The sequence below is a fragment of the Ciconia boyciana genome, chromosome 10 (assembly GCF_034638445.1).
Source record: "Ciconia boyciana chromosome 10, ASM3463844v1, whole genome shotgun sequence".
Classification (NCBI taxonomy): Eukaryota; Metazoa; Chordata; class Aves; order Ciconiiformes; family Ciconiidae; genus Ciconia; species Ciconia boyciana.
Window position 1 is genome coordinate 32,518,263 of NC_132943.1, and position 17,600 is coordinate 32,535,862.

The following is a 17,600-nucleotide window of genomic DNA, read 5'->3' on the forward strand; positions in this document are numbered from 1 at the left end:
ACCTTGCTGGAACTTTTCACCTTCTCTTCAGCACTCTCTCAGAAAGCCAGCTGTTTCGTGTTATTTTTTTCTTTTTTGTCCTTCAGTTCATGTATAAGAGACCAACCTGATGTAGTAACTACGTGAATAATTAGAGCAGTTCTGCATTTCCTCATGTGTTTGTAAAATCTGTCGTCTCAAAGACTGATTGGCTCAGCCCATCCCAGCTGCAGCTGAGCCGGTCTCGGAGTAAGGCAGCAGATCCTTCAAAAGTAGCCAGGGCACTTGGTCTGCAGAGGTTTAAAAGTTAGAAACACCACTCTGAACTGCATCAACAAAGGAAATGCAAGCAACATGGGGACTAGACAGCAGGAGAGGCATTTGACCTCTCTGGAAAAAGAGCCTTTGGAGTAACAACATTCAAAACATTTATCTAGGGAGATCTGGAGACAAGTAGACATGGAACAATACAACGAGCTCTGCCTTTAAAGACAAGCGTGAAGTCTCCATGTCACGCAAACGGCTCCTGCCTACTGCTCTTGCTGGACTTCCACTGTCACAAGATGACAGCAAGTCACAAGAATTTGTTGCTAAGCCACTATGGCTTATATTTCATCTATTTTTGCAGTTTCACAAATTGAGCACCGATGTGCTTATGTCCACAGAGATATGCTGGGAAAAGGAGAGACATAAGATATGAGGAATTTTTCAGGGTGCAGGGGGAAGCCTAACTGACGCTTACAGGGAAAGAAATATATGGTACATGGAATGCAGCAGCTTTACAGAGGCTCATGAATTCACCGTGCTCTCGCTTAAGATCTAGATAGTGTAAATTGTTGTGCAAATCCTTTGGCAGCAATTATCCCACATCTGGTAGAATATATTGTTACCGTTGTGCTTAATTACATGAAATGTCCCCAAGATACTGCCACGCTGTTCTTTTGTCCACTGCCATGCTGCTCTTTTGTCTACTCTAGCATGCCAAGGAGCAAAGCCATCACTCTTGCCTAACTACAGGAAAAAGGACTGATGTGAAGAGACCCAAATAAATCTTACTTACAAGATGGTATAGAGTACTGTAGAGTATCCATTAAAAACACTCCCATAGCCCACTATAATAATCCTTAAATTAAGGCTGGGAATGGATCTAGTTCTTCCAAAGATCAGCAGCAACTCTGTGTGGTACCATTGTGCTTAAGGTGTTTTAGAATAACAATCACAGTCCGACATGTTGCTTTTCTTCCTTAAGAAAACCGATACCTTGTGGTGATGCTAAATTCAGCTCAGTTTTGGTGAAGCCAGATAAGTATATGGCTGTCTGCACGCACATCTTTCACAAATCTGGCTTTTATCTCTCCAAGTAGCCCCAAACTGCACATTTGGGGCTCTGCCACCCAAGTGAGAGGTCTGGATGCTGCAGGTCTCCCAAGCAACTGAAGGCTGACTGTCACAAGTGACTGTGATGAAGAAACAGGTCATTTGTGGACATGATCCTCCAAAAGTGCTATTTGTGCACAGTTTTGCTGCATAAAATCACTTACACCAGAGCTAACATTGATCGTGACTACATCATAAAATTGTGGATTTCTCCCCCAAAGAGTGAACAGCATTAGCAATTTAATAATTGTACGCCTTCTGCATTCAGCAACCTCTTTCTTTATACATCTAATCAGCATTAATTTAAATGCAGGATAATTAGCAGATACACTCATGGACGGGTGCTGAAATGATCCCTGAAAATTTAACCACTTGATGTCTTGGAATCCTAGTAAGACAGAACTCACTTATGGCAGCAGAAGTGAAATCTTATCATGGGCAGCAAAAGAGATCTAAAAAAACATGAATGCATTTCAGAGCAGAGACTAGATTCAAACATTGGGGCATTTTCCCCTTCAGCAGAAGACCAAAACAGTAAATGCCACTTTATCTTTGTCTTCTCATGTTTTGTCTATAAATAAGTCAGTATGTTGGTATATTAACTATCTAGATATTTACCATCAACATGCAGGCAAGTATTTGGTGGTATTGTGCTGATCCACAGACTTTGTATGTGCTGATCCACCAAAGCACAGACAGCCCAGCAAAATATGTCTGCAGACAGGCAAAGCATGTCCACGTGAGAGCAATAACTCTGAACCACAGCCAACACACTCGAACTTTGCTTGGCTTACTTGCCAGGCTCTTGGGACTCAGGTGGATCCCAACTTCTTTGCCTGAGTAAACACCTCCTGGTAGTCTGTGACAGTTTTGCCTCAGCAAGGAGAGCAGGTTTGCAGGCTACAACTTTTTTTTCCCCAAACATTCTCAAAAATTCATAAAGCAGCCATTAAATCAGTGGTTTGCACATGGGACAGATGCTGAGAGTGCCTCAGTTACTGGAAAACACTTGGGACAAGATCCCGCGGGAGAGGCAGACGGAGCGGGCAGAAGGGCCCCAGGAGAGGCGGCAGCGAGAGGGCTGGCAGCAGACCCGCGCCGGCCCGGCACGCACACCACCCGTACATACATGAGCGTACCTGAGCCGAAAGCCGTCTAGCGCTCTACGGCGGCACTGAGTGCAAGTGGTTATGTCCCAGCTCTCAGGAGGACTCATTAGCTCAAAGCCAGAACTGCCCTAACGAGGCTTCTCAGCTTCTGCCTTGCACAGCCTGGCACCCTTTCTCCACGTGCAGGCAGGAGGAGCTCGGGCCTGCCTGCAACAGCGGCCGCAGGTGCCAGGGAGGAGGTGACCTCGCTGGGGGAAGGTGGGGGAACACCAGCATCTGGGGAGAAACGAGCACGAGCCCACGCACCCATGGGAACCCCTTCACTCCATGAAATGGATAGTCACCTATTTTAAAAATGGGCAGATATGTCATGAAAATGAAGTGTGAACTTTTGATGCAAAAGAGAGGGTTGGCCAAGCCAAGTGGTTTTGCGTGCTCGTTAGGATGAAATGAATGGTTCCTAGCACCATGGTCCCCATGAGCTGGTAAACACAAAATTTCTTTTGCTACCTTTGCATTTTACTGGCACTTATTAAAAGCAGAAAGTAAAACAGAGGCACGGAGACGGTGATGCATGGAAATAAAAATGAAAACAAGACTAAATATGGGATCATAACCGTTCCTGTAATGTTACTGTGAGAACATGATTCTTCTGTCTATTGTACTGATGTTGTGCCTCTCAATATTACTGACCGCAAGCCTGCCAGTATTTTACATGACATGGGACCAAATAAGATGTGACGTTTTAAAAATATGTATATAGGTCAAAGTTGACTGTCACCAAGTTATAACGCCCCTGTTCTTACTAACATTTCTATGTTCTGGCAAACAGTTTGTCCTTCTAGTGGGTATTACTAATATGTAATTAAATTTATATAAACTAAGGAAGAAAATGACATATTATTTTGATTTATTCTCATTAGGTACCTCTTAAAAGTACCTCAGGGCATTTTTAAACATGAAGAATACCCACAGTTATGATTTTTATAAAATATAGTTTAATCTTGCACTCTGTTAACTATTTAATGATTTTGCCAGTAGCAATTTCTTATTGCATCCCCTCCTTGTATTCAAAGCTTACCTATTGCAATTAATCTTTATAAAGAAATACATTAATTAAATATGACTTTGCTTCACTAGCCTAGGAAAAGACTATTAATCACCCGGCAGGCACAAGCACAACATAATACCTGCTATTGCTCACGTGCACCTCGCACAAACTGACTATGCCGCATGATGTAATTGCCTCCAACAAGCCCCAGCACACAGAGAGGCTTTCTCCCCTCGGTGTTGTGCCATTCACTCACCTCACCTAGTGTAAAGCAGCTGATGCACTTGCGAGATGTTATGGACTATTTTTTTCTTTTCTTACATCACTATACCAACACCTAGTGAAATATATTTGTAGTGACCACCCTAGCATTAGACATATGGAGGACACTGATGGCTTGAGTAGGGCAGAGTTGTTGGTCTCTCCTCGCCAAATCCTCCTGGGGAGCTCTCACCAGCACAGAGGGGAGAGTCAGTGCCAAACATGAGATGCAGCTGTAACCAGCAAACAGGTTTGTTATGGGCAGGGTCACTGAAATACAGTATTCTTTTAAAAAAAAAAAAAAGTTTAAAAATAAGAACAATGACTGACGGTCTCATATCAGACACCTGAGGTTTGACAACCACATTCCCAGTTGCCTAATGTCATTGCTGAGTTGGACGTCAGTCAAAATGAAAAGGTGTTTCATGTGCATTTATACCCGTGGGTAGTTGCCACAAACTCTGTTAATATTTTACGATGTGAGAAAGGTAAAAAAGAAGTTTTGGCTTAGAAATGAAACATGTCAATTATTCCTTGACCTTGACTAGATGTTTGAAATGCTTTTCAGTATGTTGACAATGTGCTAGGCAGCAATTATTTTTCATGGGAAACGTTTCTCTGATACCCTACTTGTACCTTCATTAATCATAGGTCACCCTCAGAGCTCCAAACTTCTCATCTGACAAACATCTAAAAATGGAAAAGTTTAGAGTAACCCTGACCGTGTTTAGAGTGACTCTGAGCATGAGGCATTTATTTTACCTAACACAGCTAAAGGTATTCAGGTTAATGTTCAGAACTGCCTAGTGTGGGGGGTTTTTTGTCCTCTTTAGCTACTTGCCTCGATTATGCTGTGTGGAAAAGGTCAGTCCCTTCCACCACGTTTGAACTGGTTGCCTTTTCTCTTCATGAGAGGTCCTATTAACTGAGCCTACACTGACTCCATTACTCACTTTCCCCCTCTCTCGTGGTGAATGAAGGTACACAAGGAACCACAGGTGTCCCCCAGCTCTTCTCTAACCCTTCTCTACTACCAACAGCCTCTCCCACCCATCTTTGCCCCTCAGCCTCTTCATTCCCAACTCCTTTTTCCCTCTCCTGCTCAAGACATGTTAGTGTTCTTTCCATCTCCACGATGCTGAAGCATGCATCTCCTACTACTCTTGCTACCGCTGCAGCATGTTACATTTAGGTGTATATTTGATAAGGAACTTTGTAAAAATTCCCTGTCATCAGCTGGCTCGCCCTGGGATGCCAGTGAAGGGAAAGGCACTGGGGGGGTCACAGGGAGATGCTGTCAGACAGGGCAATCTGCTTAATGGGAGCTGGAGGGAGGGAGCAGCAGGGAGAGCGCGAGGGGAAATCAAAGTGTGATCTATCAGAGCAAGGTGGGAAATGAGCCTGTGAAAGAAGGCGTGAGCTGAATGCTAACAACCTGAATGCTTGGCTCAGGTCCTCTGCCTGCCGTCTGCTATGGCTGCACCAGATCCTTTCCTCTTTCCATCTTCGGCTGTCCCTGGGTAGCTTCACCCAGGCTCAGACACCAAGCTGCTCTGGCACTTTGTGGCTGGCCGGTACCAAACCAGTAGCTAAAGCCTGGTGAGTAACGTGCTCACTGAGCAGCATGTCACTGCACGGCCAGGATGGAGGGATTTTCATCCCTCCCTTTTTTAGCTGTTTGGATAATGCTCCACTTTTGAAACATAACCCTGACATTTCTGCAGGATCTACAATATTCCTTGTGTTTTCCCATGACACTCCTCCCAGCCCCGTCCTTTCCCAAAGAGATGCTCTAGTCCTCGTTTTACAAAACAAGTATCTGAGACACGGTGACCCCAGACTGGTCACATTCAGGGTGTGTGGGGCAGAACAGACAACCAAAACCAGGTCCCTGGGCATACAAACCACAAGCTATCTTTCCTCTTTTGTTCAGGCTTAGATAAATTCCCTTCCACAGCTTCCAAATCAGAGGTGTAATTAGATATATTTGAAAAATCTCAATAATTGGGGGTAATTTATACATCCCATTAAAACAAAATGTTGCTTCAGTATTAGTAAGACAATACAAATGAGCTAAAAGAGCAAAGGTTTGCTTATAGAGTTAATAGTAGACACAAGGTGGTGTTTTCTGTGCTTACCTTCAGCACTGTGATATTCCATGCAAAACTCTCAATGGCTTTGCTTAATTTTCTTCCTTTCAAACCTTCCTTTGTCCCGAGGTTATGAAGCTCTTCGTGGAATTCCATTCCTACAAATACAGATTGCTGCATCACACAGTGCATGACTGATTTCCCCTATAAAATGTTCAGTGAGCATTTTCAGTCTCGCAGCTGGTACTTCCTACAACTTCTTTTTTTCTCCCCCTTCCCTGTTATGACCCCATCCTGGAGAGCATCTTCCAGAATAAAAGGGTCATGTGCAATCTTGCGGTTGTGCTTCTACTTTGTATGTAACTCTCCTTTCCAGTGCTGGGGTCCCACATGGGCATGTGCCTGGTCCCCGCACAAACACTCCTCCAGCGCTTCTGCCTGCAGTCTGCATTGCTGGCAATATTGCGACAAAAGGCAATCACTTGTCACCCTCCTTGACTAGATGATTTTGTACCTTGGAAGGCAGTCTGACAGACGTGGAAGATACCTGTTCAGCACAGCAAATACACAGACTCAAATGCACAGCTCCTCATTAATCTTAATCACAGTCATACAGAAAAGCCCTTGTACTTCACAATGATAAATTATGTCAGAAGCGCATGCTGCTAATCACAGGATTGCTATTCCTGCAGCCTGGAGAACTGAGACTTCCAACCACAGCCCTGGGAATTGTTACATTTCATTGCTAGTTTCTGTGGCAAATGTCTGCGAATCTGTTGCTGGATACAAGAATTCATGAAATCTGGGAGCAGATTAAAAACCTTAATGAGTCAGATCAGCCCACCGATTCCACAAGATTTGCCCAGGGTATGCAAACATTTCTCTGAGTCTGCTGTGAACTAAAAGAGAAAAGAGAGAGAGCGAGCTGCTTGTGTTCCCTTAATTTGTGCCTTACAAAGGCCAAATTGGCACTAAATCACTCCAAAACGTCTGAAGCCCATCCTGGCTGAACAAACCAAGTTCCACCTCCAGTTGTTTCATAGCTCTCCCTCCCCTAACATTTTAAGGCAAATATCACTTGCAAATTCGAGCTTCATTGAAATTACATCAAAGAAATGCCCATCGAGAGAACACCTGCACGGAGTCGATGCAGAGGGCTGTTTAGCAAGTTGCTGAAGGAGTCAGTCCTTCAACAGCCCAAGGCAGGCTTGCACTCGGCGTAGCTTGCCCGAAGCACTCCTGGAAGACTAACAATAGGTTTCTTCTTGCCTTGCACCAACTCCAGGAGCTCGATAACACTGAGGCAGTTCAACCCCACACAATGCAAGATTCCTCTACTGTTTATTTTCCAAAACTTCGCCCACTCACAGGTTTTGCCTGTCAAGGGTAACAGAGCTGCAGCACTTCCTTTGGAAAACAGCCTAAATAATTGCACGCCAAGCAAGATTCCCCTGCAGGTGTGCCTCATACCAACTGACTTACAAATCATTTCACTTCAGTAAGTGAAAGAAAACCTTCAAATGGCTCACTTTGGCCTGCAAAAAAATATAAAGGCTAATGGTGTTCAGCTCCATGTGGACCGCTCTGCCTTTATGCAGCATCCTTTTAGCTATTTTTCCCTCTGGACCTCACTTCCCCACATGTAACTTGGAGACAGTGCTGCCCCAGAGAGAGGGAGCCACAAATATTTGTGAGGCTGCAGGTAGGAGCACCAACAAAAATATTTAGCAGTTCGGTCCTTGTGCTGGTTTTGGCTGGGATAGAGTTAATTTTGTTTATAGTAGCTAGTATGGGGCTATGTGTTGGATTTGTGCTGAAAACAGTGTTGATAACACAGGGATGTTTTAGTTGTTGCTAAGTAGCGCTTATACTAAATCAAGGACTTTTCAGCTTCCCATGCTCTGCCAGGTGCACAAGAAGCTGGGAGGGGACACGGGTGGGACAGCTGACCCCAACTGACCAAAGGGCTATTCCATACCATATGGCGTCATGCTCAGCATATAAAGCTGAGGAAGAAGAAGGAAGAGGGGGTTGTTCAGAGTTATGGTGTTTGTCTTCCCATGTAACCATTACGTGTGATGGAGCCCTGCTTTCCTGGAGATGGCTGAACACCTGCCTGCCCACGGGAAGGATTGAATGAATTCCTTGTTTTGCTTTGGTTGCGTGAGCGGCTTTTGCTTTACCTATTAAATTGTCTTTATTTCAACCCACGCGTTTTCTCCCTTTTACTCTTCTGATTCTCTCCCCCATCTCACCGGGAGGGAGTGAGCGAGCGGCTGCGTGGGGCTGAGTTGCCGGCTGGGGTTAAACCACAACAGTCCTCCCAGCTGCTGCTGACCACTGTGCGTTGAGCTGAGGCTGCACATGACAAAAACCAACAAAACCAGCCACCTGAGAAGCCATCTGGGGGAGTGGGCAGGAGCCTGTGGCACAAGGAGCCTGGACCAAAACAGGCTATGATGTGAAGCAGTGGTCTGGTGGGAATGCATGTTCAAAGGGAGCAGGACTGGGGTGAGGTGAAGGACAATGTCACAGGCAATTGTACCTCTAACACCTCTTAATTTTGAGTGCTTCATCTTGCCACATTGAAAATGTTATTTAACGATTTGCCTGGGTAACATTTGCAACAAACTAATTGCCAATTGACCATGGTGAGGGATCCTCTCTCTCCTACTCCTTTCCTCTGTCTAAATCCTGAGGCTTCAGAAGAGCACTTCATATCTCTCCAGCCTTCTTCTCAATCAGAAATGATATTTTAAGGCTAACAAAGCAAAACAAATGAAAATACAAGTAGATACAGCAGCAAAGAGAACAAACTTGAGAAATTCATCTTTTTGCAGAGGGAAGGAAGGAGAGGGGAACTGCGTGAAACTCTGGACATCAGCGTGGTGGCATGGTCCTGCATCGTGTTCTCTGCACACATCTCCATCCCTCTGCTCACAAAGACACCAGTGCCCAGGCAAACGTCGTGGGTTCTTCTCTCTGTGCACAGAGCAGGCTGGGCAGAAAGCTGGCTGATGCTGCTGAGGGTCTGCATAATTTAGTGCAAAGTATTGCTCTTAAATTATACTATCTAGAAAGACCCCCCCAGTGCTGCATTTTCCCGTCACTGTCCTGTTCCTAAACCCTCTGCACCTGATGAAGGCTTTGGGCTGAGGACATTTATGCTGCTTATGCAGATGCACAGAAGCCAAGGCATGACACAAGATGAGGCCCATGAAATCCACCAAGACATAGCCGCTTGCCTCTCCTCCCTTTGCTACCACAGAGCCAGCACTGCTCCAGAACTCTGAATTTCAAAGAGCAAGGACTAGGTTCCATCCTCCTCTTGCACCACATAAAAATCAGTTAAATGCTATTGTTGAAACAGTTTCCAAATTTCTTCTAATTAAAAGGATGAATTAAAGGATTTACTACAAAACATCAGTTTCATTCATTATTTACATTTAACAGAAGCAAATGGCTACAGCTTGCATCACTTGCCAAATCCAAAAATGCCTATCAGAAACAATACCATTTATGATCGCTGTGGTCCCAGAATACTATGCCCAAGAACACAAATTAAATGCAGTAGCAAGTGTTTGCAAACTGACCTTCAAGGCTTGCTACAGGTTAGGAAAGGTGCAGCTGTACAACTAAATGAACTGCAAACAGATTTAATTTCTGCAGTGTAAACCCCTAATAGAAATACACTGAGTGTATTCAGCATGGTTTCTGATACATGAAAGCTGATGGATTTAGTTGTAGAGGATTACCACCACCAAATGTGGACTCTTATCTCTCTAGCAGGGCTTACTCTTGTGTATCAGTGGAAACTACAGGACACATGTCCCAGTTCCGAGTCTAGCCTGCTATCCTTAACAAGTGATGAAGAGGGGTTTATGTGAATAAGCTGAACTGTGAATCACAGACACTCTGGTGATTTCTACCGCCCTGAAAAAGGAGTGTGAACCTGCGGCAGAGCAGACAGCACGTGGGTGGCCACTTCTGAAACCACCTCTTCCCTTTCTACTGGTGCACACGAGACAGAGCCCTAGTTCGGATAGAGACATCCAGTACAATACACCAGCAACATATGATCTATTTTAAGCCTACTTAGAGTGGTTTGCGCCCATATACCCAACATACATAATGCATAGCCACACAGGTTCACTGTGATACAATAGAATGATATTGGCATAAGTTTCCAAGGTCTAAACCAAACCTAAACAGCAGAAGTAAGTAAAGGTAGGCAACAGAGCTTGGTTCTGTGGGTTTCAAAACCTCTTGCCTCCTCTGTGTTTAAGGGAACGATTGTGGTAGAGAACGGAGCTCAGTAAGGGCAGCATGCCTTCTCACTCCTGCTTTTTAATTCAATGCCTTTCTAGCTAATTTGACTAGTTTAAATGCTGTCAGACATTTCAGAGCTGTAGAGCAGATGGAGAAATAGCTTTTAAGGTGAAAGCTGAGGGTTTTTCCCTGATCCCATGCCTGCATTGCTACTGGAGGATGAGCCTTCAGGAGGGTGGAGTCTGCCAGGGAAAGACTGGGATGCTCGCTTAAATACCAGGTGAAAGAAGCTGCATTAGCCACAAACTGGAAGTAAATTATGGCACATCATTTCCCATCTCCCATCCAGAACTGCACAATAAAGAAGGATTACCTGCTTTCTGGCACTGAACAATCTTGTCATGAGTGATGTCTGCCGTCTCAATGAGGACCCTGCTCTCTTGAATCATCTGTCAGAAAATAAACAGAAAAAAAGCAGCATTACTAGGGTTTCCTGCAACATGTAGTCCACAGAAAAGTACAAAGGTTCAAACTTAAAAAGAGCTCTGCCCCGCAAGCAACACTTGGATCATTCCTTCATCTCAGGGCTCCCAGATCTGTAACAAGCTAACTGACAGTTGCTCAGAAAATGTTTTGCTCCAGAAGTTAAAGAACAGCTGTTTTACATCAGTGAGACACCACTGCAAATAACGTGAAGGAAACACAAGTCATTTCAGAAGAAAGCAGAGTTAGCAGACAAACAAAAATTCATTCTACGTGAAACTGAGCCCTTTCTAATTAGTACTTTTCTTGAAACAAAAGGAGAAATAAGTATAGTCCTTGACATAAGTGGTTATCAAAAATGTTACCAAGTCATGAATAGCGCTGATTTCAAGAGGTACTTAAGCCTGTGCTGAACTTTAGGCACTACAGTGGTTCAGACAGCTACAGTACTTCTTCAGTTTCTCTTTGGAGAAATTCAGATCCAAATCCTATCCTATCCTCAACATTTCTGTTGAAGAAAAAAAAAAACACCACACACAAAAAACCAAAAACAAAACCAAAAGAGGCAGGCAGTTTCAACAAGCCTACTCACAAGTTTCAAGAGATATCCATATTTATGCATCTTCCTAGAGTAGCCCATTAACAGCAAACAGATGAAGTGTCCATTACGTGACAAGTTTCCTGAGCCTCCCTTCTGCAAATGCTATTCTCCTTTGATGGTAACGAACCTTCCAAAACCCTTCAGAAGCCCAGGCAAACAAGCAAATTGTTCCAATGCTATATTCTGCGAAATTGCAAAAGGTGGCACATACATCTGTTACAGAAGGCAAGAACATGCTATATAACAACCTATGGCTGAGAATAATCTCACTCTCCCGGGACGTACACCACAAACCCCAATCAAATCCAAGCAGCATGAGAGCGGTGCCAATTAGAAATGAAGCAAACTGCATATTGCCTAATGTTACATCCTGAAATTACAGAAGCTGCCATCTGAAAGCTTTGCCAAAATGCTACAACTGCTAAAAGCCTTCCTACTTTCAAACACACTAAATATGAAAACACAACCAGTAGGTTTCGATGATTTTAGTGGAAGACAGTATAATAGTATTAAATTAACACTTGCAAATTAGCATGTCTTATTGTTTTAATTAGATATAAGGGAGGAGAGATCCTTCCACTTGTCACACCTGAACTAATTCGGGAGAAATTCAGATCCAAATTTTGCTCCTCATGCCATCTTCATTTTTAATTAACCCTGTTAAGACAGGCTGCATTTAATAAAATTACCTATGCCTTTGCTTTGATATAAACAAGAATATGAGAAAAACTAAATCTATTACCAGCTTAACTGGCAGAGAGAAAAAAGCCTGATACATCTACAGAGTGCAAAATTGTTTTTTAACAGAACATGCCCAGTGGATATGCTTGAGATGGAAATTACTTTCAATAGTATCCTTTGCCTTTCATTCTTATTACTTGCTTATCCGTGCATCATGTTGATTTTTTCCTCTTTGATATTTTCGCTTGTCATCTAGAAAGAAATGACAATTTCTACCCACCCTCTGGCTTTTCTGTACCACAGCACATAGTCATTTTGTGCTGAAGGAGCCGTTCGGCCACCAACTACAAATGCTGAAGTTGGTCTGAGCAGTAAAGAGAGTGAGAATCCCCAAAAAACCTGCAAGTCACTACAGAGGCAGCCAGAAGCCAAACGTGCATCTCTCGCACATGCAGACATGGGGCCCGTGCGCAGTGCCCGCACTGCCCTGTCCAGCCGGGCACTGCCAGCATCTCCATGGCTGCTGCGCCCCGTGCGCCCATCACCCTGGGCTTGGCCTCCTGTGGGTCCATGCCTGCAATTCCTACCCAGCAGCAAGGTTTTGCCCAGCGAGGTCAATGCATCTAAGCTGGGACAGTATATCCAAAGCATCCAAAAGCAGAACTTGACTTATGAGAGGTTTTTTTATATATATACATGCATACATATATATATACGGCCACAAGAAATTATCCTAGCATGCACAAAAAAAGCAAGCTTGAGAATCATGCAATTTGTTAATCTAAGTTTGACCATATCTTCCTCCAACTACTGGACCCACTCCCAGGAGTTTCTGGTATGCCTGTTTTAGGATTCTCAGACATGAAGGTATTACATTCATTTTTTAAGAGAAAAGTGGCAATCGGATGTCAATTTTCCCTTACTGCAGAGTAGGTGGAGCAGCCCTCCGCTCCTTTGATGCTGACATCAAAGTCTTACTGCTCTCAGCTCAGCAAGAACAATTAAAACCAGATCATATAGCAGAATTTAACCTGTTCCTGTCTTCCTGCTTGGCAGTAATCTTGACAAAAATAAGCAGCTTTTGTCCCATGACAAACCCTGAGAGTGGATTCAGAGCTCCCCAGCTCAGTGACTGGGGTTCGGGGATGCCCTTAGTGCACCACCTGGCACCCCCCTCACAGGTTCCTCTAGGAAATAACGCACTAGGTAGAAATAATACACCCTGGGCCAACTAGGATATATGATTTTGGCCGGCCTATGTGATAACACGGTGTGCAGGACCCGGTATCTCTACATGACAGGCCAGACTCGGCTCTCAACAAGAACTGTGTGTGCAGTTTCAGCGGACCGAGATCCTGCTTCCTAACGCTGCGGTAAAAGACCGTAACAATGGGCTAGCGCAAGGATGAAGCCTGGCTGTCCACTTCGAAGAACCAGAGGCTGATTCAGACAGATAAGAGTACAACAGGCAAGTAACTACTGTCCAGGAATAGAATTGCAGTATAGGGTGGTGGGGGGGCGTTGTTTGGTTTGGCTTTTTTTTTTTTCTTTTTTTTCTTAAAGCACATCACAATAGATGCTCTTGAAAGTATTCTGTGCAAATCCTCGCAACAGAACTGATACAACCCTCAAAAAATAGCCACACTAATCTGAGAACCCACTTTTTCCTTTTTTCTTTTCTTTTTTTTTTTTTAATTTTCCCCTATCATACATTTTCACTTACACACAAGGCAGCACCTTGAGGGATATTTACTAAGTAAACATTGTAAAGGTCACCTAAAAAGCTAAGTTACTAGTGACTGTTTACTGGAATTAATGTTAATAATTTATCAGTATTCAACCTAATGCAGGTAAAAGCAGGTGAGAGCCCCGGCCAGAACCAGTGTCCCACACATCCTTTCGCACTGGACACAGGGCAGCAGGCAGCAGTTTTGGCAGGGTTCCCGGCCGCAGTGGAGGCCACGTGCTGGCCAGGGATGCAGCATGTCGGCCACAGACACCTCCGCGCGGTCCCATCCGTCAGCCCCTGGGAGACTTTGCTACCGTGGCTCTGCTCCTCAACAGCTCCTGCTCACAGTCCTGTGTCATGGCATATAGATACACTTTTTCTTTTTTGGCACTGGTTCTGCAGTGAGTCCACGGTCTCCCAGTCTGAATGGTCCCCTGCTTTTCCAGCTGGCATCACATCCGAAACCCTGCCTGGGGATGTCACCTACTTCTCACAGTGCCAAGACAAGAACCAGAAGCCCTAAACACAACATGGAGGGCCGTGAGATTTTCTGCTGGGAGGGTAACCCCATAGATCAAAAGACAGCCCAAGATTTTCAAACCCAGTTTTGCCAGTAATGTTTCAAAATCCACCAGCCTGTCTCACATGTGAAGAGTGAGCTTTCCGATGTTTGCAGCATGAATTTCCATGCACCTTTACTCTGCTCAGACCTGCTCTGAGCAGCACTCTTGGGCAGTTGTGCAAGTCCCAGCCATCTGCCTGCAGCCCACCAGGCTGCTGTTTAACATCAGCTCCCATACAGCAGCTCGCTTCGGTGAGTGCCTCTCAAAAAGCGAGAGATGTCCTACTCCCTTAGGGAACTCATGCTCCACCAGAGTGTTAACTTCTGAACGCTGAGCTTCAAGGGATTAACCTCCAAGCAATATATACTAAACAGCAACCTTTAGAGGATGGATGCTGGTGTCTGGGTCCCCTTGGAGTCAGCGAGGAAACTTTTAGCGGCTGCTGAAGCTGGCAGGATTGCTCAGGACAACTTGCATTTCCCATGTCAGAAAGAAGGTGATAAACTTCACTGAGTGATGTGTTTAACATAACTACAGGGGGAAAAATAGACAAAAATAGGAGTAAAACTACACAAAACCAGATTCTGGTATAGGGACTTAAAAAGCTACCTTGCTGACCAACAGTGTATACCTATTAGAGTAAGCAGAAAGGAAGAAGGCTGAATGGGAGAAACTACCACACGCCTTGACATCATTTGGGATCCTGCTAATTTCAGTACTGGGCTCTGCATCCCGAGGGCCAAGACCCGCAGGGAGGGCACGGGGTCCCTTCTGCGCTCGCTCGGCAGCTGCAGCGGTGTGGAGCTCTGCAGGAACAAAGGACAGCCCGCTCCTCCCATCAGGGACCCCTGCCACGTTCCCATGGGAGCAGGGACACGCAGATTTTTGCAAGTCCTGGAGGTGCTAACCCTCCTAGAGAGGCTGCAGCGCCAGAAACGCTCTCACAACAAGAAGTGAATACGGGGTTGTTCAGATTGACAAAAGATGCACGTGGCACGAGTCCCAGAAGTACAATGTCATGTTTAATAAACTAATGGGAATGAGGAATACAAAACCTCAGCTGCACAGGTTAGGGTTTTTCCTGCAAAAGGGCTCATTTAATTTAAATATTCTTACAAAATGCTGAAAGCAAGAAGCCTAAACTCGATTTGTCTCAATCCACCTGAGGCACCCTGTTACGATCATGCGAGTTTCTCTCAGAAGCATGGGAAGCAAGGGCTAGCACAAACCCAGGAGCTCTCTTGTCCAGTATACGAGCCCCAGAAAGTGGAACAGACCACGGGCTGAAAATATAACTGACATATCTCACTGAAGTGTCTAAATATAGCATGCAATATCAAATTTAAAATCCCATTGCTTCATAGAAAGAAGGGCTCTTTACTTTGTCACTTCTGTTAAGTGTTAATTACAAAGATAAATAAATTTTAAGTGAAATTTTAAAAAATCTTAACACTGAGGGCGTCATATTTTTACTCACAAGAAATTAACAGGCTTATTTCTTGTCTGCAATAAAGGCATTTTAATCATAGGATCAGTACTAACTGAACAAAAAATGTTATTTCTTTTTACTTTAATGAACTCCTGTGCTGGAGACCAATTTCTTCTTTTCATTAAAAACTATTCTACAAACTGAAAAGGGGAGAGGAAATTAACACAGCAGAGGCTCACCAAAAAAGACAAAAAAAGAAAGAAAAAACTCCTGGTGGCAAATTAAAGCACTGCTCCTGCTGGGAAGATAAATGATACAAAAAGGACAGTTCAAAGAATCCTCTCATAAATATTCCAAAGTTTAGAACAGAAACTGACTGAACATCAAACTAAAAAGAAGCTTTCTCTCAGGTGTCTCCTCATGGCTGTTGTCCCAATCTCCTATGCCCTTCATTGACAATGAGGAGTTTTGCCTTTGTAAGGAATACCATATCGTGTCTCTATTGTCAAAAACACTCCGAGCAAGCAAACAAACAAAAAAAAACCACCACAAAAAACCCCCCAAACCCACCACCAAACAAAAATAAAAAAGGCTACAAAAATACAACCAATTTGGAAAAACAGCTGAAGCGCAAATTGAGCTCATGAAAATTTGAACAGGATTCCCTCTTTAGCATTGAGCATTTCTTGCAGACATTTGGGACAAGGAACAGCCAGGCAATCAATCGCGTGCCAGCAAGCCTTGTAAAAAGGGAGGATGTGTATGTGGTGCCTGGACGTGGGAAGGAACGCTGGCCACCAGTCCACCTTGTCTCTGCCCCAATATGCTCCAAGCCAGGTTTCTGTATCTGAGCCTTTTCCTGCAACAACCCCGTAAAAGGAACAGTTATCAGGGATGGTTACATCAGCTGGAAACATCTGAAATACCTTCTGGACACAAAGTGCAGAAGGAACTGAATAAAATTCACCTTAAATTCCAATTTCATGTTTTGCTTACAAATATTTCTGGGGAAATACGGTGTCAGAGCGTTGCAGGATGTGATCTGGTGCACGAAGACCAGTCCTCTCTAGAAAAGGAGCAGTGGAGGAACAGGGGAAGGGTTCAGCTTTCAATAGGCTTATGCTAAAACAGAGAAACTAAAGTACCCAACTGGAACTTCATTCTGTAAGAAAAGTTCTGATTTGACCATTTTCAGGTCCTATTTTAGAAAGGACTAAGGGACATGGCTATCAGAGAGAGAAACTGGGAGGTAAATAAGAGAGAGAATTATAAGAAGTGGAGGGAAAAAAAAGGATAATTGCTTTCCCAGTCTGTGTCCAATTTTGGACAGAAAACTCTTCAAAACAGATACAAATTCAAGACAATGTCCATGTACTGGCCTGTGTTTGACGTCAGTGCATTATGACACTTCCTTGGCAGTGGATGCTCTGCTCTGCAATATCCCTTGTCTTCAGCTGCTCAGAGAATTGTGAAAAACATTCCTTTGGGGATGACTCTGTCCCAGCTGAAATATGAATTTCAGTGGAAAAGCTCACAAAATCTATTTAGTCGTTTTGCATCAACATAAACTGGGAAAATGGACTTTCTCCTTGGGAATAAAGAGCTGTCATGCCGCCATCAAAACAAAGAAAGCCAAAAAGACTGAATCTGAAAGAACAGCAGACAAAGAGCAGTTCCTCTCCCCACACCCCGCAGCAGACTTCCACTAGCGTGCATGGACCAACACCTCTGTCAACAAAAACACTGCCATTCAATACATCGACTTATTCCCCAGCAGCATCACAGATATTACTTCTCTTTTCAAAAATCCCCAATCCATCTCCGTGTTGGCTGAGAGATTCTTAACTAACTTGCTGTCTCTCAACAGTACCTACAGACACGCTGTCCTTCCTTACCTGTCTGCTCCAAAGTAACAAGATCAGTTCCAGTAAAGAGGCTTGAATACAGAGAAAAACGTTAATGTCAACATGAGTTTATA

At 44.1% G+C, this 17,600-nt stretch overlaps 1 protein-coding gene across 1 annotated transcript in view; it reads right to left on the minus strand.

The window, feature by feature from the left end:
* The window catches only part of PLCL1 (phospholipase C like 1 (inactive)), a 209,762-nt gene that overhangs the window by 18,455 nt on the left and 173,707 nt on the right, over positions 1–17,600 (minus strand). The window contains exons 4-5 of the mRNA XM_072874373.1: positions 10,510–10,585; positions 5,916–6,025 (exon numbers count right to left, since the gene is read on the minus strand). Of these exons, the coding sequence (XP_072730474.1) occupies positions 5,916–6,025; positions 10,510–10,585 (186 nt within the window). The remainder of the gene's footprint in view (positions 1–5,915; positions 6,026–10,509; positions 10,586–17,600) is intronic.